The 26,880-nt window shown below is 43.7% G+C and overlaps 1 protein-coding gene across 8 annotated transcripts in view; it reads left to right on the forward strand.

Annotated features, from left to right (window-relative positions):
* HDAC4 (histone deacetylase 4) overlaps positions 1-26,880 on the forward strand; it is a 119,223-nt gene that overhangs the window by 222 nt on the left and 92,121 nt on the right. For 5 of the 8 annotated variants that reach the window (XM_083627316.1, XM_083627319.1, XM_083627314.1 and 2 more), the window contains exon 1: positions 22,821-23,085. Coding sequence is in view for 4 of the 8 variants with exons in the window: in XM_083627314.1 (XP_083483440.1) it covers positions 23,064-23,085 (22 nt within the window). In the remaining 4 variants the exon portion in view is untranslated. Of the gene's footprint in view, positions 1-22,820; positions 23,086-26,880 lie in introns of those variants that run through there. The other 3 variants (XM_083627318.1, XM_083627317.1, XM_083627320.1) reach the window with 1 other exon arrangement.

The raw sequence follows: 26,880 nt of genomic DNA on the forward strand, positions 1-26,880 counted from the left end.
CTCCCTCCCTCCCTCCCTGGCGGCTGCGGCGGGGGGGCAGTTCTTCTCGGGGGGGGGGTGAGGATGGTTATTGTTATTGTTATTCCCCTCAGTGGTTGTGCTCTTCAGGTCGGGCGGCGAGGATGCGCTGCCCCCCCCCCCCCGCTTTAAAGAGATGAGCAGCTCTCGCCCGCTGCCTTCCAAAGGCGCCTTTTTCGCCTCCCCGGTTTCACGGGCCGCGGGCGGGGGGGGGGTGAATGGACGCCGTGTGTGTGTGTGTGTGTGTGTGTGTGTGTGGTGGGGTGACTGACGCCTGGGCGCGCCAATCAGGGCCCCGCCTGCTGCCTTGGCGGGCGCTTTTGAGCCGCCGTCTCCGCCGCCCCCCACGCTGGGCTGTGGAGGGGGAGGGCGGGCCTCGGGGTCCTTGATCGACACCTGCGCCGGCCTTGCCCCCCCCCGTGCCGCCCCGGCGCGCTCTCCCTGGGCGCGGAGGGGAGGGAGCCGCCCTTGGCCCGCCCCGGGGCTGCCGGAGCCTCTTCATTGATCCCGAGCGAGAGAGCTCTGCTGGCGGCGGCGAGGGCGAGGGGTCCAGGAGCCGCGCCCGCCTGGCCCCTCCGCCGTCCGAGGCGCCCGAGGGTGAGTCTCTAACGGGGGACGGAGGCGAGAGATGCGGAGGCTGCGGCGCGGAGACGCCCATGGGGCGAGGCTGGGCGGCGCCCGCCCGCCCGCCCTCCCTCCCTCCCGGCAATCCGGCCGAGGCCGCGGAGGGAAGGGGAGGCGAAGGGCGGCCGGCCAGCCTCGCATCTCTTGGCGGGGAGGCCAAGCCCTTCCCGAGGCAGCTCTCGCTGGCTGCGCAGGCCCCTCCACAAGGTGTTCCCGGGGCTGGCCGGGCTCGGCTCGGGCGGCCAAGAGGGCAGTTGCGCTGCCAGAGCTTCCCGGGCCTTTCGGTGGTCGCCGCCCGCTTTGCGCGTGTCTGTCTGGGAGAGCTGAGGGTTTCCTTGCCTAATCTCTGTGCCTTTGGAGCCCCGAGTCTAGTCTCGCAGGGCGATTGGGAAAAGGAAATAGCAGCCAGAAGACGAGAGTTTTTGTTGCTGGGAAAGTGCTTTTAACTTTTACATATGAGGCTTGTTTACCGATTCGAGCATCTTTTCCATCTCTTCTTCCTTGGAGGTTTTTAAGCAGAGGTTGGACGACCGTCTCTCACAGATGCTTTAGTTGAGATTCCTGCATCGCAGGGGGTGGACTAGATGGCCCTGGCCCCCTTCCCGCTCTACAGTTATGTTCTCCTCATCTCATGTATCTTGGGTATAGTTCATTAATGGAGCGTTGCTTGCATAAGGTTTCATGCTCAATTCCTGGCATCATCCGAGATCCTTTTTAATTGGAAACAGGGCTCTAAACAGCCACTGCCACTTGAACTAGACAGTATCGGGCAAGATGGGCCACTGATCTGACATGAGATATGCATAAGAAACAGTCTTATACCAGTCATATGTATTTAATGAATATTTCTCCCTCCCACCCCTGGTTTGGGTTAAAACTGTCTGTTCTTCCTGTGCTGTATGTTCTTCACAGGTTGTGCTTGCTTACAACTTGTTCTCAATGTAATCTTGCTTTACCTTGGTCTTTCAGGCTCAAATACAGATGGGCAGGATGGAATGCCTGGGAGAAACAACAATGTCCCATATTGTCCTGGATCTGTATCCCCTTATGAAGCATTTGAGCCCTAGGGCTCATCCACACTTCCACTTTCCCCACCTCTTTTCCCCGTGAAAACCCACTCTTTATCACTGAATTAGAGCATATGTAAGTTGGATTTTTTGTGGATTGACATTTGCTCTGATTCATTGTTAGAGTGGGTTTTCCTGGGGAAAGTGGTGGGGCAAACAAAAAGCTTTTTAGACCTGCGTGTAGAAAGCATGGGACAAGCAGAAAACCTTGGAACTGTGCTTTCTAGGCACAGGGCAAGCAAAGTGCAGACATAGGGTTGACTTTTGCCTCTTCGTTTCTTACATCAGGAGCTGGCAGGATGGTGAGGGCACTTTTTTAGTACCTTGCACAGTTCTCATGCTGTCTTACTCGAGAGTAGGCTTCTGTGTGTCATTACTGTAAGAATGAAGGACACAAGAGTTTAGGTTTCTTTTTCTGGATTTGGAACTGCGAGATGAACGGTAAAAATGTTCATTCATCACCATATTAATATTTCCAGCTGTAGATATGCTGTAAAATATCTGGGGTTGCTTTGGAACCTGAGATCTTTGGTGGGGATGAAATGGACTGGGTGGTATGGTGTTACAGCAGAGAAGAAGGGGTCAAGAATTATTTTCCAGTGTGCGTCTTCTTTTCTTCAGATTGCACTTTCAGCAGCACTTTGCAACAGAAAAGATGTATGAGAAAAGATTTGTGAACTCAGTTGTCTAACCTGATATTTTTTGTAAGGTCCTGTGAGCAACTTTTAGAGAAGAGGCATTGCACAAATGCAAACATAAATAATTAAGTAACCTGTTCTTGCTCAAAATCGGTATGCTCACCTCTCAACGCTGTCAATATGCACTTTTTCTTATTGTCTCTTTAAAATCTATGAAACAGGTGGACCATTTTCAAAATTTGCTTTGACACTTTTCATTACTGACAAAACTATCTGTTGCAGCTAGGAAGCACAGCTATACACACTATACTCCAAGCCATTAGCAGCCGTGCCAGTTTTGCCCCTACTGATTCTGAGAAGAGTCCGCATTTCCCACTCTTAAACCCATCCTGTCAGCTCCTGATGGAAACAAGACAGTCAACCCAAGAATTATTTTTCTAGCAATATAGTAAGGCTTGGATACTTCATGAGGTAACAGGAAGAGGACAGCATAGGACATATTTACTGCTTCTTCATCTGGATTTCACCCTGAAAGACCAAATAAGAGTATTAATATGCGGAAAGTAAATTGGAAGCAAGCATAGTTTGTGACATTACACAACATCATTGCTGATCATGGGGCATGTATATGAAGGCACTAGGCTTGTCTTCTGGTTTTTGGGCATTGTGGGAGCCTTAACTCTGATTGTAAACTGGCAAGTTTAGCATTTTATTATTGACTTTTCTTGGTTTTTGAAAAGAAAATGCATTAAAATTTTATGGGCTGTTTAAACATGATAGTAGTTGTTTTCTAACATAAGTTTTGAACATAATTGGTAGTTCTCAATTATACATGCACTTCCATTCACACTCCAAGCTGTACATTGCTCCCTGAAGCAGCAAACTGAAGTTGAATGCAGAATATTACAGCATGAATTTGCATAAAGTTCGGTTTAAAAGTTCGAACAACTAACTGCATGGCAAATCATTTTTGAAAGTAAAAAGAGAGAATGTCTTAAACCCTCTTAAGTTCAGTAGAATGGCCTGGACAAATCTTGTCCAAATCTAAGAGCCATCTCTAAAATTTAGGAGCCAGAGTTAATAACTGACATTTTAATGTACCGGAACCAGGGTATATTTGATTTAAATCAAATCATTATAAATCACAAATTAAATCACAAATTAAATTACTAGGCAGTAAGACTTGATTTAAATCGGGGGGGGGGGTGTTACAGAAATACATTCCTGCTGGTATAATCTTAATATTTACAACCAGATGAAAGTTTCATTTTTGGAATAATAAATTTTCAGAGTAGTTTTTACAGTTATATAAAAAATTACTGATTTGGTTATACTATTAGAAATACATAGACAGATTATTATGAAATTACTGTGAGGTTTAATAAGTTAACTGTTTATATTTGGACAACTTTTCTGCTGTACTTTATTGGAAGGAGAAAAATCATCATTTCCTTAATAACAATTTAAACAATTTATTTAACTAAAACAACATTATAGCATATGTATCCATGTTTGTTAACTGATGCGGTTAAACATTCTTTTTTTTAAAAAAAAACCTTACACTGAGTTTCAGCACACATGAAAAACTTAAAACGAATCCTTATTTCTTGATGAATAGCCTTTGGACTATAATGCAACTTAAATAGAAACCTATCTTTACAAAGATTTTTTCCTCCAAAAGCATTTTATTTTAAAAATCCAATTTAAATAAAAAAGATCTGATTTAAATAAAAAAAGTCTGATTTTTTAAAATATAAAAAATCATTGATTTTTATCCACCCTGACCACAACTCCAGATCCTAGAAAGCAATATCAACTCACCACTGAGTTGGCTCCAGAAACTTGTCCAGTCCTACAGTAGGATTTGTGCACAACCTGCATCAGAGTGAAATTAGCTGCATTTCCAATTCTTTTCCTAGAGGCTTACTTCAGAGTTTACACTGGTACTATTCATAATGACCATTTCACGTTTGTAAGAACTCAAGTTGTTTAGTGTGGCAGCACCTACACTTTGGAGCTTTTTGCTTATTGATATCAAGCAGGTGCCTTCACTGTATTCTTTTTGGCGCCTGCTAAAAACATTGTTTAGACAAGCCTACCCAGATTATGTAGAAAATTGCTGTGAATTTTAACTTGTTTTAGTATTTTAGGTTTTCGTATGTTTAAAGTATTACAAACCTTTCTTGATTTTATTGTTCTTTTTTTGTAATCCCTGTTCAAATACTTTTTAACAATCAAGCAGTGTCTACATTTTATGAAAATAAACAAAATAAATACATAAATGATAGTATCATAATTTAAAAATGACTTAACTCAGCCTCTAAAAGCCACACATAAAAGGTGAGTTTTTTTCTGATGTGTAAATGAATAAGAAGTTGGAGCAAGATGCACAGATGTAGAGCCACAACTAAAAAACTCTTAATGGGCCCTCACAATACACATCTCATTTAACAGACCACCAGCAGAGCCTCATCTGTTCATACATTGGTATGATGATATGGAGGAAGGCTATTTCCTCGGATATTTGGGCCCCAGTTGTCTGGGGTGCTAAATGTCAACATAAGCACCTTGAATTGGACCTAGAAGACAACTGCCAACCCGTGCAGCTGTTAGAGAATGAATTATATGCAGCTGACCTGCTGTTCCTATCAGCACTCTGGATGCCACATCTCGCACAAGTTTGCAACTTCTGGATTGTCTTTAAGGGCAGCCTCATGTAGGTGCATTATATTAGTCAGAGCATGAATTATAGTACCAGGCTATCCCTGTGCAGAAATGGGTGTGCTAGATGCTCCTAGCCACTGAAGTCACTTGGACCTCAACTGCTTGGCAGGGGGTTGGACTCGATGGCCCTTGTGGTCTCTTCCAGCTCTATGATTCTATGACAACGATTGTTCTAGGAGCACCTTGAACTTCCAACCTGCTCCTTTAAAGAGTGTGCAACCACATCATAGCACAGACTTCAGAACCACCCACCCACCCACAGGACCTGCATCTTGTTTGAATTCAGTTTCAGTTTATGGATATACATTTAGCCCATTAATCCACACACCAATTCAGAACCATCACTGCCTCCTCTGATACCATAAGCTGGGTGTTATTAGCATTTTGATGGCACTTTGATCTAAATTTCCTGATGACTACGCCCAGTGGCTTAGTTTAATATAGATATTAAACAACATGGGCCACAAGACTGGCCCTTCAGGAACCCCTAGGACAGCTGCCATGACTAAACAGAAGATGCCTAATTCTATTTATATAAACCACTGAATATAGGCTGTTTACTGGCTGTTCACAAACACAAAATTATACAACCATTTTCAGCTTTCTAATGTCTTTCTCCTACATGGCATACTTTGATCCAACAACCAACCATTTGAGGAAATAGCTACTATGGTTGGGTGTTATTAGATGCAGAATCATTGCTGTGGGTTGGAGGCACATACCCAATTCTTCCAAACAAAGAATCAACTCCTATTCAGTTAGCTCTTAATCCACTCATTTTCCATCTGGCTACAAACTCAGCCCCCTGTCCTGTCCCCCCCAAGAAGGAAAGGATAAGGATATAAGGGGCAGTGAACCACCAGTGGAAGCCCCCACCCTGAAGCCTGTCCCCACTTGCTGTTTCTGCCACTCAAGTTACAATCATTCACTTTCTGCTCTCTCTGCCTTCCAGGAGTCTGCGTTGCTGTGGCCTGGGCCTGGCCCTGCTCCAGAAAAATAGGTTTCTTCAAGCAATTCCCATTGAAAAATAGTGTTCGGGATGGCAACAAGACTTGCCAGTCTTCTAAATAGACTTACTTCCTTGTGATTGGTGGCACCTAGCCAATCAGGGCACAGATATTTACATTAATCATGAGGAAAAAGTTTTGGCATAAATTGTGTCTGTGATTAACATCCACAACCATTTAATTTCAAGCAGTGTTTGAAACTCCTGTTGTTCTAGGCACATTTTGTGACAGGGAATTTCATTAGCACGAGCAGTTTCTGAGCTCTGGGCGCAGTTCTGCACCTAAGATTTCAAATTAAAACTGCAGAGTGGAAGGAAAGGAGGACTTTTTCTGCTTCCCCACTTCCAGCTACTCTCTGAAGCCTGGAGAAGAGATCCTCTTAAGAATATTTGGGGGGTGGGTGGGGGAAGGACTAGACCATGTGAAAAATGAACATAATATTTTAGCTGCGGTTCATTCATTTTCAGCTTTGTATTCTTGTAGACATTCCATTGTTGTTCCCATAACCTAGGTTTAAGGTGCCATTTAGCTCCTAGCTTTCATATCTCAGTTTCTAACACTGACTTCAAGCACTGACTCCCATGAAAGCAGTAGTAGCAACCCTGGGAGCTCTCAGAACCAGACCAGCAGCAACAATATAGTTTTAATCTCCTCTCCCCTTTCCTTCCTTACTCTTAATGCTTTGGATGTGAGAGGGGACGTCTTTGATTGCCCTGAAATGGCATTTTGTAGCTTTGTCTTTTGTATGTGTTTTTGTTTTGTTGGCTTGTACACTCTGTTGGTCTTAAATTAATTGGCTTTGGGTCTGACAAGTTTGCATGCCCTGAAATGGGGTTTGGCAACAGAACTGTGGCTGTTAAAATTTAGTGAATGCATTTCAAGGCCTGGAGCAGCCTCTCAAATTTTGTTGAATCTTCATTCTTAGGAAAGATACACCTGTTGAGTATCTGCCTCTGCTGTGGCAGTTAAAGGTGCAGTAGTTTTGTGTAGAGAAAAGGTGGTAATCATACTTGTCCCTGCAATTTTATGACCTCTGGCATCTTTCTAGACTATATAGCTGGCAGCAGAATTGCCAGTTTTTTTACTGTTTCTTCTCCTATGAGTACCAGTAGCCATGCCGTGAAGAGCTTCGCCTGCTTAATTTCTGCATTGCAAACTGCTCTTAAAGGCAGAAGAACAGGACCAGTAGAAAGAAGAGAATCCTAAAATGGCCATTCAATATGCGCTTTCTTGGGAGCAAGTCCTAATGCATTCTACAAGGCTCATTTGTGAGTAAACGTTTATAGCACTGGGTTGTAAAATAACACTGTTTTTTGAGGTCATGTTTGCTGGACTGTATAAGATTATTGCATTTTCACTATATGTAATGTTTGTTTATACTATAATTACTAGCAGCCCTATGCATTTTACCCAGAAGTCCCACTATGCTCAGTGGGTTTACTCTTAACGTGAATCTCTGTAGCCTTGCACCTTGCAGTATTCTTGCCTATTGTTATTCCTGCCTAGCCTTCTTTGGGATGCTGTCTCTGTCCCTGCTCCCTCTAGCCCGGGTGATCACCAGCAGCCATTGTGTTGAATGATTTGGCTGAGGTGTGTGTAAAATCTAAACTAAATATGGGCAGGGCCCATGGCTCAGTGGTAGGGCATTTGCTTTGTCTGCAGAAGGTGCCAGTTCAATCCCTTACATCTCCAGGTAGGAATGGGAATTTTCCTTGCTTGAAATCTTTGAGAACATAAGCATGTTCAAATGAATGAATGGTTTTAGAAAGCCATTCCTTTCATTAAGCCTGACCTTTCCCTCTCTACCCTCTCCTTGTCAGACAGACCTCTTCAACCCTCAAAAGTACTTCACTGTTGCATCAGTTGACATTTCGTGCAGATGGAGAAGGGGATCCATGTATGGTTGTCCCTGCCCACTTGCTCCACTGCACAGGAAGAAGTAAATTGAGAAGAGGTCATCTGAGTGGGTCAGGAGACCTCTCCCCAGTTTGATACCATCGACCATGACAGTCTTCTGGACCGTCTAGAGGGGCTGGGAGCTGCTCCTTCCTGAAAGTGTCCAGAAAGTGGTGTGGGGGGGATGAGTGTTTGGACCCTTGGGCTCTCTCTTGTGGGGTGCCTCAGGGTTCGGTTCTCTCCCCCATGCTTTTTAACATCTATATGAAGCCGCTGGGAGAGACCATCAGGGGGTTTGGGCTCTACCTCTCTTTTAAATCAGAACCAGTGAAGGTGGTGAAGGTCGTGTGTGAGTGTCTGGAGGCGGTTGGAGGATGGATGGCAGCTAACAGATTGAGGTTGAATCCTGACAAGACAGAAGTACTATTTTGGGGGGATGGGATGTGCAGGTGTGGAGGACTCCCTGGTCCTGAATGGGGTAACGGTGCCCCTGACCAGGTGCGCAGCCTGGGAGTCATTTTGGACTCACAGCTGTCCATGGAGACATAGGTCAATTCTGTGTCCAGGGCAGCTGTCAAGGAAATAAACAACTATCTGACTTTTAGAAGACATCTGAAGGCAGCTTGATGGTGTTACCTGTTTAGGGAAATTATTAATGTTTGATGTTGTATTGTGCTTTTAATTCTGTTGGGAGCCGCCCAGATTGGCTGGGGAAACCCAGCCTGATGGGCAGGGTATAAATAATAATAATTTTTTTTTTTATTTAGTTAGTTACTTCCTGACCAACTTTACAGCGGGTTGCTCTCTGCATAGCTCTAAGATAGCCTTGAGCTTTGATCCCCGCCCCAAATTTGGCCACCTGGCCTTTCTCCTGCTTCCCACCTTAGGACTGCACTGCAGTGCTTGTGTGTGTGTGAGAGAGAGAGAGAGAGAGAGAAAGAGGGGGAGGGAGGGAGGGAGGGAAGAAAGAAAGAAAGAAAGAAAGAAAGAAAGAAAGAGGAAAGAGTGGAGGAGAATGGAAGGGATTGGAGGGCTGAGGCATTGGAAAGCCTGACCTCGCCACCATCTTTGCTAACTCATCTGCTGACATGGAGCGGCCTCAGGTTGCATGCGGAGGGGGCTCTGGGGCTCACTGCCCAGGTGCACCTCAGTGGTGGCTCTGGCAACACAACCCCTTGCTTTGGTAAGCAGGGAACTTGGGAGAGGGGGGTCTGGCCATGGTATCCCTCCCCTCACATAGGAGCCAACTCCTAGGGGCTGAGGGGTCTTTGGTCCTCCCAATAAACTATTGGGGGGCTGCCCCCCAAGTTGATGGTGTTACCATTCAAATGGTGTGTGTGGCTGCATGCGCCGCATCATGTGGTCAATTATGCAGGGTGAGGCTTATCTCCCCCCCCCCATTTTATTCAAGTTGGCATCCCTGCTCCCAGACGAAGAAGGCCTTGTCCTAGAGCTGCTTAGGTGTCTCAGCCAGGGCCTTTATGCCCGTGGCTTGGCAAGTGCCCCCTGCTCTAGACAGCAGTACAGCTTGTGGACCCTTCCTGGGCATCCAGGTGTATGTGACGCCTCAGACTGCAGCCCCGTGGATGTTGTGGAGCTGGGAGGTGATGAACAAAATCAATCCTCCTAGCAAACTGGGAAAATATCCCCTCACTTACCCAGTTTAGGACATTTGACACCTTTCCTCAGCAGAGTATGTTTTTCTTTGAGAAAAATAAGTGGCTTACTTAAATGTAAACTAAGCTTTAATAATAAAGAAAACTATAACAAAATAACAGAATGAGAGAAATTAAATACAACAACATGAGATAAGTATGAGGCAAGAAACAAGAAGAGGCTGTTGGTCCCTCTTAGCTGAAACTTAACGGAACACCCTGAAGGGAAGGCTGATTCTGGAGCAGAACACACAAGCAGAGCCTACCAGATCACAAACATTCTACTGATCACATTAGGCCCCCATGTTTTTCTTACTTTGGCCACCATCTTGGAGGGGGGGGGGAATGCCCTCTTCTGCTACCTTCTATTTTTCCTCCCCCACTCCAGTGGCAGGGTTCCAGAGGGTGCTGGAAAGTCTTTGAGGTATATAAGTGCCACCATACAAGTGCAGGTCCTCCGTCAAAGCCCCACAAGAGTTGGCTTGGTTTCACATCTCAGGCAAACAGTTTTGGCCTTGAGAGTGAGGCTGACCACACACCTTTCAGGCATGAACCTAAACAACTCTTCCTTCCTCTTTGCACAGGCTCTCATATCGGAATTTCCAGTGCTATTTCCAGGAATTTCCAGTGCTGTTTTTTCTAGAAAAAGAGGTGCTGGAACTCACCATGAACACCTCCCTCATTCTTTTAGAATGGCAATGGCACCCAGCAGAGATGCCGGAACTGAGTTTCTGTGAGTTCCCCCTGGGGAAAAAAACCCTGGGAATTTCTATATGTGGATACAGTCAAACCTTGGTTGTTGAACATAATCTGTTCTGGAAGCCCATTTGGCTTCCAAAATGTTCAACAACTGAGACGTGGCTTCCGATTGGCTGCAGGAGCTTCCTGCATTCAAGTGGAAGCCGCGTTGGACGTTCAGCTTCTGAAAAACGTTCGAAAACTGGAGCATTTACTTCTTGGTTTTCAGGATCTGAGGTTTGTCTGCACCCACTTACTGCAGGAGCTGTGCAAACGTGCCAAACTTCAGTGGATGCACTACCGTTCTTTGTCATGGCCATAATCATGGATGTAGCCGTGCACAGGCAGCTATGACTAAATAATTGGAAAGCAAAGGTAAAGGCCAAGAGAAGTTTTCCAGTGACCCCTTAAATGAGGGCAAACTTTTTGGGGATGGGCTTGGTTATGTCTTGGTGGAAGCTAGTCACAAGAGGAAAGCATTGCTCCAGGGACCAAAGAGATGATTGGAGGGAAAGCAAGGGCACCCTTTCCTCCTTTAATTCTGTTAAGATTTGCTATGCTCCCAGGGATGGCAGAGGTTCTAGGCCCTCCTGGGGTGGACAGGGCTTTGCTGCATGACAGCAGTGGTAGAGCTAGACTACCTTCTCCAAAGCTGGTCAGGCAGGCAGGCTGGCAGTTTGGCAGGGAAGGCAACAATAGTAACAGCAATAGGCATGACCAGGCACCCATACCAGTGGTTGGCTTCCACCATGGAGCAATGGATTCTGAGCATCATCAGATGGATACTTCACCACTTTGCTTCTTGCTCCAGGGCCTGCAAGTGTCAAAAACACCAATTGACGCTACAGGTCATCAAGCATATTCAGGACATCAAGGCAACAGAAGTTGTGCCATATTCTCAGATTCTATTCGCTATTCCCAGTAAGTTGGGGGACCAGAGTACCATATTGAATTTGAAGTGGGTCATTGGATTATTGATAAGAAAGTTCTGGATGGAGACTCTCCAGACATTACTGGAGAACGTTGAGTCTGGGGACTTCATGTACTTCCAGGACTTGACAGAAGTCTAGCTATATATACAGATTCACCCATTGCATTTCCAGAAGGTGTGCTCTGTCTACCCGAGTAGATGCTACCAATACAGCTCTCTCATTTGGTTTAACCATTGCTCCAAGCATGTTTACAAAGGTATAGGTGGCAGTGGTACTACATTTGAGAAGGCAGGGTATCCACATGTTCCTTTACCTGGTTGGCATTCTTGTGTGCTCAGACTCTCTCCCACATGCCCACCATCAGGATGTCACAACAACACAGGATTGCCAGCATGATTTCAGATAAATATGGAAAGGAGTTAGCTAGGAGCTTTACAGGAGATGACACATCTAGCAGCAGTGATCAGCACCCAGATGGCGTGGTGAGTCTGCCAAGGAAGCATATCTCCACACTGCATAAGGTGGTGGGAGTAGTTCTTGTTTCACAAAGGCTAGACATCTTCCATCTAGCCCAGGGAGCAATAATTGCTTCCATAGGGTCCATCCCATGGGTGCGATTCCATTCAAGTCTGCTCCAGTCGGCTTTCCTCCCTTTATCAATAAGAGATTGTACACCACCACTATGTTAAAAGTTCAACTGAGCAAAAGGGTGAGGTGTTCTCTACTCTGGTAGCTCACTGCAGCTCTCTACAGGGAAGTCTCCTTCCAGGAGGTGCTCCAGATCACTGGATGTGTGGCTCTCAGACTAAGGGGCACATACATATGGGCAGTGAAAATCATTTGGGGGGAAATCCATTAAACTTTGGGTCTGGAAGAGGCAGAAAGACTGATAAACTATCTGGAGCTGCAAGCAGTAAGGTTGGTCCATCTCCATTTCTTACCTCTGGTAATCCAGAGATGTCCATGTTCTCATGGGCAATATGACCACCAAGGCCCCAGAGATAAATAGACAGGGGTCCAGATATCACTCTCTTCTCTGGATTAGACAGAGAAGCATCTAGAATCCCTGTCAGCCAACCACATCCTCCAATGTGTAAGTAGAATGGAGTCTACATCAACAGGTGTTTCTACAGATCACAGACATGTTCTGAATGCCTGTGGTGAACCTGTTTATAAGTCTGGAAAATAGGAAGCTGAGCATGTTCTTTTCTCTCCTCAGGACCCAAGGGGCCTTGGGCATGGATGCCCTGATGTCAGAATTGCCGTATAGTTATATGCCATTCTTTTCTTGCCTCTTATCTAAAGGGTACTTAGGAGGAACAGGACAGCAGAGAGGGAGGGGATGGCTGTGGCCTCCTGCTGGGTTTAAAGGGCCTGGTTCTTAGACCTAAGCACCATAATATATATGGTGAGGCTAGGGAGAAAACACCTACACCAGAGCTTTCCAAACTTTTCATGTTGATGACAAACTCCCCCCCATTTTATAATTTTATTTTGTCAAAGTAATAATAATAAGAATAAAAATGTGCACCCCACCGCCAAGACCATTCCATTGTAACTATCCAACCTCCGAAAAATTTAACACCTCTTGCGATAGTTTGATCCCTTTCTATTTTAACAGTACAGATTCTACAAACACCTTCCATATCTCTTCAAAATAATTTCTCCTGCATATTCCCCGTCTTACCTTAATAGCACATGTTCATTTATCATTAATATTTATATCCCACACTTCTTTATACCATTCTTCCATTTTATATTCACCTTGCCCCTTCCACTTCCTAGCTATAATAACTTGTGCAGCTGTCAATAAATTTGTAAGTAAGTCCTTCATAGCCTGCGAACCTTCCACCCCATCGTAAATTGATAATAATGTTTCCTCTAGACTTTTGGTCAACTTTAACCCAATGATTCCTGTTATCATTGTTTATTTGATTTAATCTGACTGGTGTTAAATACCATCTCCAAACTACCGTAAGTCTATCTGCCCTGTTGTCTCCTTTTCCCACACCTCTTTTAATTGATATTGCTGATCCTCCATTTCTACTTACATTTTATACATTTCACTGGTTTCACCTTTTATAACTATATTTCTTCTTTATCTCCCCTTTTTATAATCTTTTTTTTTTTCAAATTTTGTATATTCTTTGCAGTTCTTGTTTTCGCTTAACACTTCCTTGTCCATTGCTCCGGTTGTATACAGTTAAACCAAGTTATTTTACTTCCTGCAGTTAGACCTTCTCTCAGTTGTTCTTTGCTTCTCATTTTCTCCACCCATTCTTTTATTTTAAATTTTCTCTTTTGCCTCTTTTTCAATTTCCTTTTTAAAATTTCCTGGGAACTCTTCTATCATCACCACCAGAGTTAGTGGGGAATTTGCTGGTACAGTGGTGCCTCGCAAGACGAAATTAATCCGTTCTGCGAGTCTCTTCGTCTTGCGGTTTTTTCGTCTTGCGAAGCACGGCTATTAGCGGCTTAGCGGCTATTATCGGCTTAGTGGCTTAGCGGCTATTAACGGCTTTAAGGAAAAGGAAACAAACTCGCAAGAACTCGCAAGACGTTTCGTCTTGCGAAGCAAGCCCATAGGGAAATTCGTCTTGCAGAACGACTCAAAAAACGGAAAACTCTTTCGTCTTGCGCGTTTTTCGTCTTGCGAGGCATTCGTCTTGCGAGGTACCACTGTATCAGTTTTCCTTTATATTTCACCCATATCCCAATGATGTTTCTTAATAAGGGATTTTCAATATTCTGCTACCATTGCCTATTTGGTTTGATAAGAAATATATTCACTAACTTCTCTGTCACTTTCTGTGTACCACTCTCTAACCATTCTAACTCTCCTTGTTCTGTTATCCCATCTGTGATATATCTTAACTGATTTGCTATATAATATAACTTTATGTTGGAGAGACCCATTAAACCTGTTTTCTGGAGTTTATACCATCTTCTATTCTAGTTTTCTTATCCTCATTGAAAAAAATATTAATTATACTTTGCCAACCCTTTATCTCTGTCCCCCATATCTTAATTGGTAACGTTCTGAATAAAAAATTTATTCTAGACAAAATTTTCATTGTAATTATCACTATTCTTCCAAACCATGAAAGCTTAATTTTTTTATGAAATCGTTTTTATTTGGTTTTACAATACAAAATTACATTTTTAAAAATTCAGATGCATATCCATATACAGAGATTTCTCTGAATATCAGGACTTTCCCACCCCTCCCTGGAGTCCCATTTTAAACATTAAAACTGCATCTTCTTCCATACTCTATTACATGGGTAGGCAAACTAAGGCCTGGGGGCCAGATCCGGCCTAATCGCCTTCTAAATTTGGCCTGCAGGCGGTCCAGGAATCAGCATGTTTTTGCATGAGTAGAATGTGTGCTTTTATTTAAAATGCGTCTCTGGGTTATTTGTGGGGCATAGGAATTCGTTCATTTCCTCCCCCCCCCCCAAAAAAATATAGTCCGCCCCCCAACAAGGTCTGAAGGACAGTGGACCGGCCCCCTGCTGAAAAAGTTTGCTGACCCCTTCTCTATTATATCAATCCATATTTTCCATGGTAATTATTACATTACAAGTGGAATCAAAATCCTGCCAGTGTTTCCATCTGCTTACAGTGGTCTTTTAAGTAACATAATTTTTTTCCCATTCTTTTGTAAAGTTTTTGTCCTCTTGGTTCCTGAGTTTTCCAGTCAGCTTTGCCATTTCGGCATAGTCCATCAGCTTGGTTTGCCATTCTTCTCTGGGAGGGTCTTTCTTGTTTCCGTCTCTGGGCTAGTAGCATCCGTGCAGCTGTTGTCCCATACATAAAAACTCTTTTCTGGTCCTTTGGGATATTGGTACCTATAATTTCTAATAAAAAAGCTTCTGGTTTTTAAACAAATGTATTTTAAACATTTTTTAAATTTCATTATATATCATCTCCCAGAAAGCTTTTACCACCTTACAAGTCCACCACATATGTTAAAAGATACCCTCTTTTTCTTTACATTTCCAGAAGGTATTCCTATATATTTTTGCCAACTTAGTCAGAGTCAAATACCACCAGTACATCATTTTCATGTAATTCTCTTTCAAAGTACAACAGGCTGTAAATTTCAGGTCTGTTTTCCATGACCTTTCTCAATCTGCCATCTGAATATGTCTCAAGTCTCTCGCCCAGTGTATCATTACCGACTTGACCTGTTCATCTTTTTGTTAATTGTTAATAGCTTAATTTTCTTATATTCCTCCAGCTTTTCCTTAATTTCCCTCTTTAATTTGTTAAGATTCTCTCTAAATTTTCTAAATTTAATGTTATATTTATTCCCAAGTACTTTATTACATTTCTTAACTTTAAATCTATTTTTATTTCTTTCAAAAAAATTTGTTTTTCATCTTCATTGTAGTTAAATATTATCATCTCTGATTTGCACCAATTAATTCACAACCCTGTTATTTCTTCATATTTTTTTTCAAATGTGCCTCTATTACCTGCATATTTTCCAATGGATTTTCAATTGTTAGTGAGGTGTCATCTGCAAATAACACCTTGGTGACACACTTGTAAGACAAGCATCATTTTGTGACACAGTACTTCTGTTTTACTAGCAAACTGGAGGTTAAACTCACCTTTTTCCAGCCCCAAGAGGAGCCTGGGGAGCAATCGCGTGAAACACAGACACCCTGCAGCTGACATACTATTGTGTCACGACACCCAGTTTGGAAAGCTCTTCCCAACACAGATCCAGAGTGGGTCTTGCATGCCTCCTTCCAGTTTGGCCAAGCTGGTGCCAAACCTATTGCTCTGCTTTCCTTTGGACCACCTCAGTGAGGCTGAGAGGGTGGTCTTGTCTTCTGGGCACCCCAGGACTTCAAAACACTCTGTCGAGACTTGCACCCCAGGGAGGTCACTTTGGTGCTGCTAACACAGCGGTTTGACTTCACCCCCGGAGGCGCACTCCGTCTCTTGAGACGGACGGATGCTAACAACAAGCCTATCAATGGCTACTTGCCACAGTGGCTATATGTTCTGAATACTAGTTGCTGAAAACTGCAGAAGAGGAGAGTGCTCTTGTGCTCAAGGCCTGCTTGCTTGCTTCCTATAAGTATTTACTTGGCCACTGTGAGGAAGAGGAGGAGGAGGAGGAGGAGAAGAAGAAGAAGAAGAAGAATTTGGATTTGATATCCCGCTTTATCACTACCCCAAGGTGTCTCAAAGCAGCTAACAATCTCCTTTTCCCTTCCTCCCCCACAACAAACACTCTGTGAGGCTGTGTGGAGGAGCAGGGAATTGAACCCGGTTCACCAGATTACAAGTCCACTGCTCTTAACACTACACCATTAGCCATTGGCCTAATCCTACAGGCTCTTATTCCTCCCCACCCGCGTGCCAGGTGGTGGTTTGCTTCCTTGGCAAGGGTTTGAGGGTGCTTGTGCTGCAAGCTTGATCATTTGCTTTTTTAAATATTGGATGACACGTGTCTTCAGGTATCTAGCAGAACAAAGTGTTGGATATTTGGAGTGGACTTCAGGCGTTGTTACAGTCTTTCAAGTTCACAGTGGTTTAGTTAGCAAAGCTTCCTAATTTCACTACAATTGTACCTCAGTTTCCGAACGCCTTGGGAGTCTAATGTTCCGGCTCCTGAACGATCGAAAACCAGAAGTGAGTGTTCCAGTTTTCAAATGTTCTTTTGAATTCCGAACGTCTGACGGGACTTCCGCGGCTTCCTGCAGCCAATCAGAAGCTGCGCTTTGGAAGTCAGAATGGATTCTGTTCGACTTCTGAGGTACAACTGTAATTCTCTCTATCATCTGGTATATCATCTGTCATGGTTGTTCCCATTTTGCAGATGTAGAATGGAGTTCAAATCAGGATTTGTAAAGATTTATTGTACACATTAAATGTAAACTGTACTAATACATTGATAGCCACCTTCAAAGGTGTATTAATAGTAAAGCTTCTGTAGCTTCTGCTGATCTTTGTTCAGAGTAAATAACATACACAAAGCTTGTACTTCAAGCTGTTCTGACTGAAAACCCTGCTTAAAATGCAATGCATGATTTCTGAAACACACATCTTATTTCTTGTTTCAATACATATTCTAAGGGTTGATTGGTGCATGGAAACAGATTGCTTTTCTATCTATACTGCATACCAGACCATGGGAGTATGTATCAATGCCTGGTTGTCACAATCGCTCTACTTTCAAAAAGGGGGTGGGAAAGCAACACATATGAAGTGCATGTGTCTGCTTCTTGCCACATGTTGCACAGTGTGTGCTGTGGTGTGTGCATGCATGATTGTATACAGTGGTACCTCAGGATGTGAACGGGATTCGTCGCTTCCGTGCCTCCGCGTGACATCATTTTGACTGACTGCAGATGCGCGAGCTGCGAAACCCAGAAGTAAAGCGCTCTGTTACTTCCAGGTCGCCGTGGAGCGCAACCCAAAAGCGCTCATCCTGAAGCATATTCAACCCAAGCTATGACTGTACAATACACAGCTTTCCAAGCTTTTCAAGTTGGCGACACACTTTTTGGACATGCATAATTTTGTGACACAGTAATTCAGTTTTACTAGCAAACTGGAGGTTAAAGCTAACCCTTTCCAGCCCCAGGAAGCCTGTGGGGAGCATCCATGTGACACACCTGCACACTGCAGCTAAATGGCACCTTACACCTGGGTTATGGGCGCAACAACGGAATGTCTAGGCACACTTTTTTTTAAACAAGAATACAAAGCTGAAAATGTATATAGCAGTGATCTATAATAGAATAGCTCAAGTTGGAATACCTGCTACTCCGCCATTTTCCATGTTATTCTTGCAGCACTATGAAGTTTGTTAGTCTGAGAAAAAGTAACTGGGCCATATTTGCTCAGTGGAGCTTTAAGGCTGGATGGAGATTTGCATCCAGCTCCCCCAGCCCTCACTGACTGCTGCACCATAGTACTTTCTCAATTACCTGAGACCGTTCTTTCCCCTATTTGTTTTACTATGTTTTGAAATTAATATTTTGTGCAGCGAGGGTGTGCAGTCTGCTTGCTTTTAGTATGTGGCAATCTTGTAAGAAATTTCTGTGTCTGAATTTTATCTGGATAGCTCTTTAAGCTAGTTTCTGAGTGTTAATACTTTGTGATGCATTACAGGAAGACATGTGGTAGCATTTGGAAAAGTGTGAGTCTGATTAGTTTATAAACTTCTAAAAGTAAAGCTCTGTCACTAACAGTAATAGAGCTGCATGATTTGAAATTATCTGTAAGTTTTGTGTTGGAATTTGTCAGCAGAGATTACGTGTAACCCTTTGTATAAAGTTTCATATGAATATGCTTTTAAAATTGCATTCTGAAGTTACATCATGACTGTTTGGATGTCATCCTAATCTGGCATTGGATGGATTTGCCTTAAATTTGCAGCTATTCAGTAGAACCAATGGATGTTTATTTGGGGCTTGTTACCATCAGAATTATTGATCACCTTTTCTTGGTTGGTTATGAATGAGGCATACTTGATTACTAGTTTTTCAATAAACAGCTCCACAGAGGAGAGTGATGGTTCTGTAAGGTACTCGATTTGCATTTATTCTGTCAAGAAACACATCACTACTGTGGCAGCAACCGTTACGGTACACTTTTGTCTGGTGTCTTCTATAAGTCACAGAAAAATATATCACCAAGGACAAGTGCTCCACAATAAGGTATATAGACAGAGAAATATAGATGTAGTCTTTTTCTCTACAATCACTTGTATTTGATAGGAGTAACATCAATTCATAAGTCAACACCCAGACACTGTTCTGGTAAACTCAGTGTTTCTTCCCACAAAGGGGCTTAATCATTGAGCTGATAAGATAGAACAAGATATATAGTCAACATCTGTTTCCGTGTGAAATGGTTACATTTCAGTGAGAATACATACATTATCTATTACCTGTACAATGACGTCTAAGTAGTAAGCAAGCAATAGCTTAGGAAACAGGACATTATAATGAGTGAAATAAGTATTTGACCCCTTTGCAAAAGATGACTTAGTACTTGGTGGCAAAACCCTTGTTGGCAATTACAGAGGTCAGACGTTTATTGTAGGTGACCACCAGGTTTGCATACATCTCAGGAGGTATTTTGTCCCACTCCTTTTTGCAGATCCTCTCCAAGTCAGTAAGACCGAGGGAGGTTAACAGTTATTTTGTGTTTCTTCCATTTGCGAATTATTGCACTAACTGTTGTCACTGTCTCACCAAGCTGCTTGGCTTGGCAATAGTCTTGTAGCCCAGTCCAGCCTTGTGCAGGTCTACAATCTTGTCTCTGACATCCTTGGACAGGTCTTTGGTCTTAGTCATTGTGGCTACTTTGGAATTTGCTGGATTGATTGCTTCTCTCGACAGGTGTCTTTTGTACAGGTACTGTAATGAGCTGGGATTACAGGTAAGACATCTCCCTTACAGCACGTGCTTCTAATCTCAGCTCATTACATACAGTGAAGATACCAGGTAGCCTGACATCTGGCTGGTTGATAGGGGATCAAATACTTATTTCACTCATTATAATGCACATCTATCTCTGACTTTTGTCTTCTGGGTTTCTGGGGGTTTTCCTGTTGTTATTCTCTCTCTCACAGCTACAATAAACCTGCCATTAAAATTATGGACTGATCATTTTTTGGTCAGAGGGCAAACGGGCAAATTTAGCAGGGGATCAAATACTTTTCCCCCTCACTGTATTTACAGTTTTTGAGTCACTCAGAAAAGTAGATGGCAGCTACTGCCTTTGATATGTGGTTCCATTTTTTTAGTGACCAAAATTCATAATTCCACTGTGGAAGGATTCTAGGCCAGGTGGTGGAGTTTCTTTTTCTGCTATTAGTATTGGTTTTGGGGGTGCTAATGGAGGACCCCCTCCCATATTTTCCAGTGTCTTTGGTTCCTTGTATCTCCCTTCCCTGGATTTTGGAGCTTAAGTGCCATTGCTCCTTTTATGTTTACTGTGCAATCCTATACACCTCTTTTTGGAAGTACTGTAATTTCTTATGAATTCAATGGGGCTTGCTCCCAGGTACATGGGCGTAGTGTGGCCTGGTTTCTGGGATGAATGAATGCTCCATTCTTTGCTCTGCATTTATTTGCATTGGTAACACACTTTGTTGAGGGAGCTTCTGCTACGAAAAAACGGGGGAGAAAAACCCAGGATCAAAAACAGGTTGCTGTTTTTGAGTCTTAAAAGGGTGGTGAATTAAGTAAGCTCAGCTGCTTGTATACAGGCATCAAGCCATTGCAAGGCAGTAGTTATTGTAGAATTCCACTGTAGCTATGGCAACGTTCACTGTGCTACATTTGGAAATCCAAAATGCCACCCAGCAAGAAGAGATTAAGTTTTAGCTGGATTTTGGTGCAGTCAAAATTAGTGCAAGGCAACCTTCTAGATTTGCATAGTCTTTTTAATTTTTATATTTTGAGTCTGAGATTGCTATGGGAAAAAGAAAGTATACCCTCTTTGAATTCTGTGGTTTTACAGGACATAATAACAATCATCTGTTTCTTAACAAGTCTTACAATACAACCTCAGATGAGCAACAACACAGGACATATTACACTGTGTCAAGATTTATTTAACAAAAATAAAACCAAAATGGAGAAGCCATGTGTGAAAAACTAAGTACACCTTACGATTCAATAGAACCACCTTTAGCAGCAATAACTAGAAGTAATCGTTTTCTGATGACTTTATCAGTCTCTCCCATTGTGGTGGAGGATTTTTGTCCCACTCTTCTTTACACCGTTGCTTCAGTTTGTTGGGTTTGCTGGCATTTGTTTATGCACGGCTCTCTGGTCTGGATTTTGACTGGGTCATTGCAACACCTTGATTCTTTTCTTTTTCAGCCATTCTGTTGTAGATTTGCTGATGTTTTGGGGACCATTGTCCTATTGCATGACCCAATCTCAGCCAAGCTTCAGCCTTTGGGCAGATGGCCTCGAGTTTGACCCTAGAATACTTCTCTGTACAGAGGAGTTCATAGTCGACTCAATGACTCCAAGGTTCCCAGGTCCTGTGGCCGCAGAGCAAGCCCAACTCATCACCGCTTCGCCACCCTGCTCAACAGTTGGTACGAGGTGTTTGTGCTGATATGCTGTGCTTGGTTTTGGCCAAATGTGGTGCTATGCATTTTGGCCAAACAACTCCACTTTGGTCTTGTCTGTCCAAAGGACATTGTTCCAGAAGTCTTGTAGTTTCTTCAGATGCAACTTTGCAAACCTAAGCCGTGCTGACATGAAGAACTCCAGGCATGCCTGGAGGATGCGGACCATTTGGATCCCTTCCAATCAGAACTCAGGCCTCATCATGGGACTGAAACTGCCATAGTCACATTGGTTGAAGTTCTCCTGTGGGCTAGGGACAAAGGTGAAATCTGTTTCCTAGTTCTGCTGGAACTCACAGCAGCCTTTGCTACCATTGACCATAGAGCAGGTCAGTTTTGTGTCCAGGGCAGTTGTCTACCAGCTCCATCTGGTACGCAGGCTGAGACCCTACCTGCCCGCAGACTGTCTCGCCAGAGTGGTGCATGCTCTAGTTATCTCCCGCTTGGACTATTGCCATGCGTTCTATGTGGGGCTACCTTTGAAAGTGACCCGGAAACTACAACTAATCCAGAATGCGGCAGCTGGGCTGGTGACTGGGAGTGGCCCCCGAGACCATATAACACCCGTCCTGAAAGACCTACATTGGCTCCCAGTTTGTTTCCTAGCACAGTTCAAAGCATTGGTGCTGACCTTTAAAGCCCTAAATGTCCTCGGCCCAGTATACCTGAAGGAGCATCTCCACCCCCATTGTTTGGCCCAGACACTGAGGTCCAGCTCCGAGGGCCTTCTGGCGGTTCCCTGACTGCAATAAGTGAGGTTACAGGGAACCAGGCAGAGGGCCTTCTCGGTGGTGGCATCTGCCCTGTGGAACGTCCTCCCATCAGATGACAAGGAAATGAATAACTATCTGACTTTTAGAAGACATCTGAAGGCAGCCCTGTTTAGGGAAGTTTTTAATGTTTGATATTTTCTCATGATTTTAATATTCTGTTGGGAGAAGGGATAAGATAAAAGTTAACTGAAAAGAGAAGGGGAGGAGAAATTACAGGTGATGGGTAACAGTAGTTTGAGAGGCACCAGGGTGGTGTGGAGGAGGGTTGAAGGGAAAACATAAAATAGGTCTTCTGCTTAGAGTGTCTGGAGCAGCAGATTCTCCCTAAATTGGGAGGCCAAGTCAGCATATGTGCACAATTAATATCTGAATTTAGCTAAAAACCTGTATTTCAACCAGTGCTGCTTGATAGGCGAACAGCTGAGACTTTCTGTTTGATGCATTTATTTAAAAACCCTTTCCAGTTGCCCTGAAAAATGACTGCACAGTGGGAGTGAGATAAGGCAAAAGGAGAAATGCTGGGAGAGGTGCATAGGGGTATATCATGATCTGTTGTGTCTTAAAATGTAAGATGATAACAAGCAGTAAAGTATGGGAGCATGAACACTGTATGTAAGAAATCAAATTCATTTGACATTTTTTCTTTACAGGATTACGTTTTGAAAACAACTTGAATAGTCTACCGTCTTGCTGGATTGCATTGCTTCACAACATAGAATGTCTTTCTGATCTGGAATTTATCTGGTGGCTATGAATGTGTTTCCTCCTGAATTTACGTCCTATGTTCCATTGGAGCACTGAAGCTCTCCAGAACTGTTGTCTGTTCAGAAGCTAGCCTCTTTTTCTCACACTTGTTTAAATTCTGCTAGCAATGAGTTCCCAAAGCCATCCAGGTAAGGTCAAAAATCCTTTCTTTCTAGAACAAAATGTTACCATGGGAAACCAGAAGTGATAGATGATGTGAGTTTTAAGGCTACGTACACAATATGGAGCAAGTTAGGAAACCGACCGTCTCTGAATTTTAATCAGGATCTTGCAAAGAACGAGGGGTGTTAGACATGTAGCAGGATCTGGGACCAGGTATGAATGGAGAAGTCTAACAGGGTACTCTAGGTGAAAATGACAAATGGAAGAATTTGAGGAATTATGAAGAGTTTTAAAGTAGTGGGGGTAGATGTTGGTGGAAGCTGAAGCAGTGGGTCATTGTAGTTGTCCCTGGTAAATTGCAAGATCTGCCCCATTCCCTTCTGATACCAGCTTCTGCCAACCTAGCAGTTTGAAAGTATATCAGTGCAACTGTAGATAAATAGGTACTGCTGCAGCAGGAAGGTAAACAGCATTTCCATGTGCTCTGGCGCTTGTCACGGTGTCCCATTGTGCCAGAAGCGGTTTAGTCCTGCTGGCCACATGACCCGGAAAGCTGTCTCTGGACAAACGCCGGCTCCCTTGGCCTGAAAATTGAGATGCATGCTGCACCCCATAATCACCTTTGTATGGGACTTAACTGTCCCATTATCATTACCTTTTACCTTTGGAGAAGTATGACTAAGTGTTCTGTAAGGATTTATAAAGCTTCCACAAACAGAAACTTAGGAAGGTGCCTAGAATTAAAGGAGCCGTGTCTTCAAAACTTCCTACAGGGGCTGGATAGGCTTTGTCTAGCTGACTTACAGAATCTGCTGCCCCCAAAGTATTGGGACACTGGAGTGCATCTTGTATTACAGCCTTCAATGTGCTTCAACTGGGCCAGCTTGGCCAGCTGTTGCTGTAGCTTTGTGCATACCAGCTAGACTTGGGGTGGCATCTCATACCTCCAGCCCCTGTACTGTGATCCGAGGGCTGGGAATTAAGCATGCACACTTGTCTCCCCCAAAACTTTGCTTTGTGCTGATTCTGTGTATGTCGGGCCTCTTTTTACTGATGTTCCTGTTCTTTGAGTCTGTGCTAGCTTCAGTCTCTCAAGTTTCTCAGCACATCCCTCAGCTTGGGCCTTTCCAGGCTTTCATCATGTGGGTACATGCTCTTTTCAAAACCTGGACTTTTCAAAACTTGGAGTTCTGAACTCCCAGTTTTTGATATAATTGCTCCTTTAATGGCTAGGAAGTTACCACATATTGACAGTCTTATGTATATCTTGGTCTGTGACATTTTTGCTAACCCCCCCCCCCCCCGGTAGTGTATCTTCTGTGCTTTAATTAACACAAATTGCTGTGTGTTTAGCTACTCAATGCAATCTTGTGGAGATGACACGTTATGATAAGATGTTGGCATGAAAGAGGCCTCTACATTTTGTCCTGCATAGATGTGACCAAAAAACACCACCCATGTAGTAGTATTGGGTTCAGAAACAGGATATAGTGATTTTTATGTGCTAATGTGCTAGCCACCAGTAATAACAGATGAAAATGTTAATAGTTCTGTGAATGCTATCATAAAATAATGAATTATTTTATTCTCTGTATTTTGATAGTGTGGAGGAGTTAACTTTTCCTCCGCTTACTTTGACTGCCGTGTTGCTATTTTGAACTTTAGATATCCTCAAACTATATATGAGTATATCATATACTTTTTATTTATATTGAAGTCCCATGCAGTAAAATATAATTTTCACATTTGGGAAGTAAATATAAATTAGTAGTAGCTGGTTGTTTTGTCCTGAAATGAATTCAAGTTGAAATAAAAGTTGAATTATTGCCCTTTTCTTGCTGCTTTTAAAATAACCTCAGATATTGGTGCTCTCTGTTCATTCTGATGTCAGAGGTCACCACACTGAGGGTGCCATACTTCCATTTTATCTTAACTACAAAAGCTTTTTTATTCCAGAGAAACATTATTGGAGATTGCAAGTTAATATTCTTTCATAAAGGTTATGACTGATTTTTTTAATTTGAAAATCTGGGTCACAAAGTATTGTGCGCCATTGAAGTATGTATTTTTTTAAAAAAGAAATACGCTGTTTCTGTCAGTACTAAGCATCCTGAGATGCTTTCCTTACTGGACCTGTACCATCATGTTTTACTTGTGGTGTTCTAATAAACCACTAGGGAGTATTATCAGTGGCATTGAGCCTCAAACTCCACCATAGTTCCAAGGCACCATGCGTTTAAGTGAAATCACATATATTTGAAAATCTATTGTAAAAACCTGCAAAAACCCCACTCCTGCCCTGCCCCACCCCATTTTGTGACTTTTGGGTCACTTCTGGGTTCAGTGCGCCTGCTTGGTCATACACATATAAAGGGAAAGGGACCCCTGACCATTAGGTCCAGTTGTGGCCGACTCTGGGGTTGCGGTGCTCATCTCGCTTTATTGGCCGAGGGAGTTGGCGTACAGCTTCCGGGTCATGTGGCCAGCATGACTAAGCTGCTTCTGGTGAACCAGAGCAGCGCACGGAAACGCCATTTACTTTCCCGCCGGAGCGGTACCTATTTATCTACTTGCACTTTGGCGTGCTTTCGAACTGCTAGGCTGGCAGGAGCAGGGACCGAGCAACGGGAGCTCACCCCGTCGCGGGGATTCGAACCACCGACCTTCTGATCGGCAAGTCCTAGGCTCTGTGGTTTAACCCACAGCGCCACCCACGTCCCCATACACACATACAGGACATGCCTAAAACGGTCACTGCTTGTAGTGCATTTTAGAGTGTTATTTACCATGCTTGCTTTGGCAGCATGTATACTAAAATATAATCAAGTGTTATTTACCTTAGACTCTCACAGTGGTGCTTAAAAACAAGGTGGGTGTCTCTGCCATCAGTTGTGCAGGCTTGTAATATGTGTTGGCAGGAGCACCAGCTATAGTGGACGGAAGGGGCTTCAGCCCCCTCAGTATTTGTAGGCAGGGAGCTGAGGCCCTCCAACAATCCCCCGCTGCCCCCAGGCAAGCACTCGAGCCCAGCCTCAGCTCTGCTCCTGAGTCAGGTCTGGCCCAGTGGAGGAGAGGCTGCAGCAGTAGTGTTGCCATGCCACCCCCCCCCCTTGTCTGTACAGGGTTGCAGGTGCGAGGGAGCTCCTGGGTCAGGTCAGCTGGGCAGCGCCGTGAGACGGTGTTTCTGAGGCAACATTCTCAGGCAAGCGCTGGCCCACCAGGTGGGTGCAGGAGGTGTGGAGGGCATTTTTCACCCTCCCCGCACACTGCTGTGATCACCAGAGCGCTTTCTGGGAAGGCGCTCTGGCGCTCCTCAAAGGGACGCCCATGCGTCCCAGCAGGCCTGGCTGGACTGGGGTGGGGGTGAGGCATGTGACGGCCTCCCTAATGTTGGGCCCAACTCAACACGCCTGTGTGTGTGCTGTTGTTAGTACGGAATCAGGAAATGGTAGTTACTCTGGATTAATTTGCCCAAAATACAATGGCATGGTTTGGGATACTTTTGATGCATTCTTTTTGGAAATATTAATTGCTTCTGTTTTTCAAAAGGCCACAAAATACACCTGAAATAACCAATGGGAATCAAAACAGAAGCTAAAAAAGTGGGAAAACCAGATTACGCTTTTTGAATTTTATTGTGTTAACAATATATACAATTCATTTTCAGCTTTGCAATAGCTGTAACCTAGGTTTAAGGGGCAATTTGGGAAGTAGCTTAGGTATCTGAGTTTCTCACACTGCTCACCTCCTTATTCTCGAACTATGAGGGAAGCGTGAGGGCATTGCTGGTTGCATGGCATTTTGGAAATGTCTCGCAAGTC

This window comes from Podarcis filfolensis (genome assembly GCF_964270895.1).
Source record: "Podarcis filfolensis genome assembly, chromosome: 1".
Lineage (NCBI taxonomy): Eukaryota > Metazoa > Chordata > Lepidosauria > Squamata > Lacertidae > Podarcis > Podarcis filfolensis.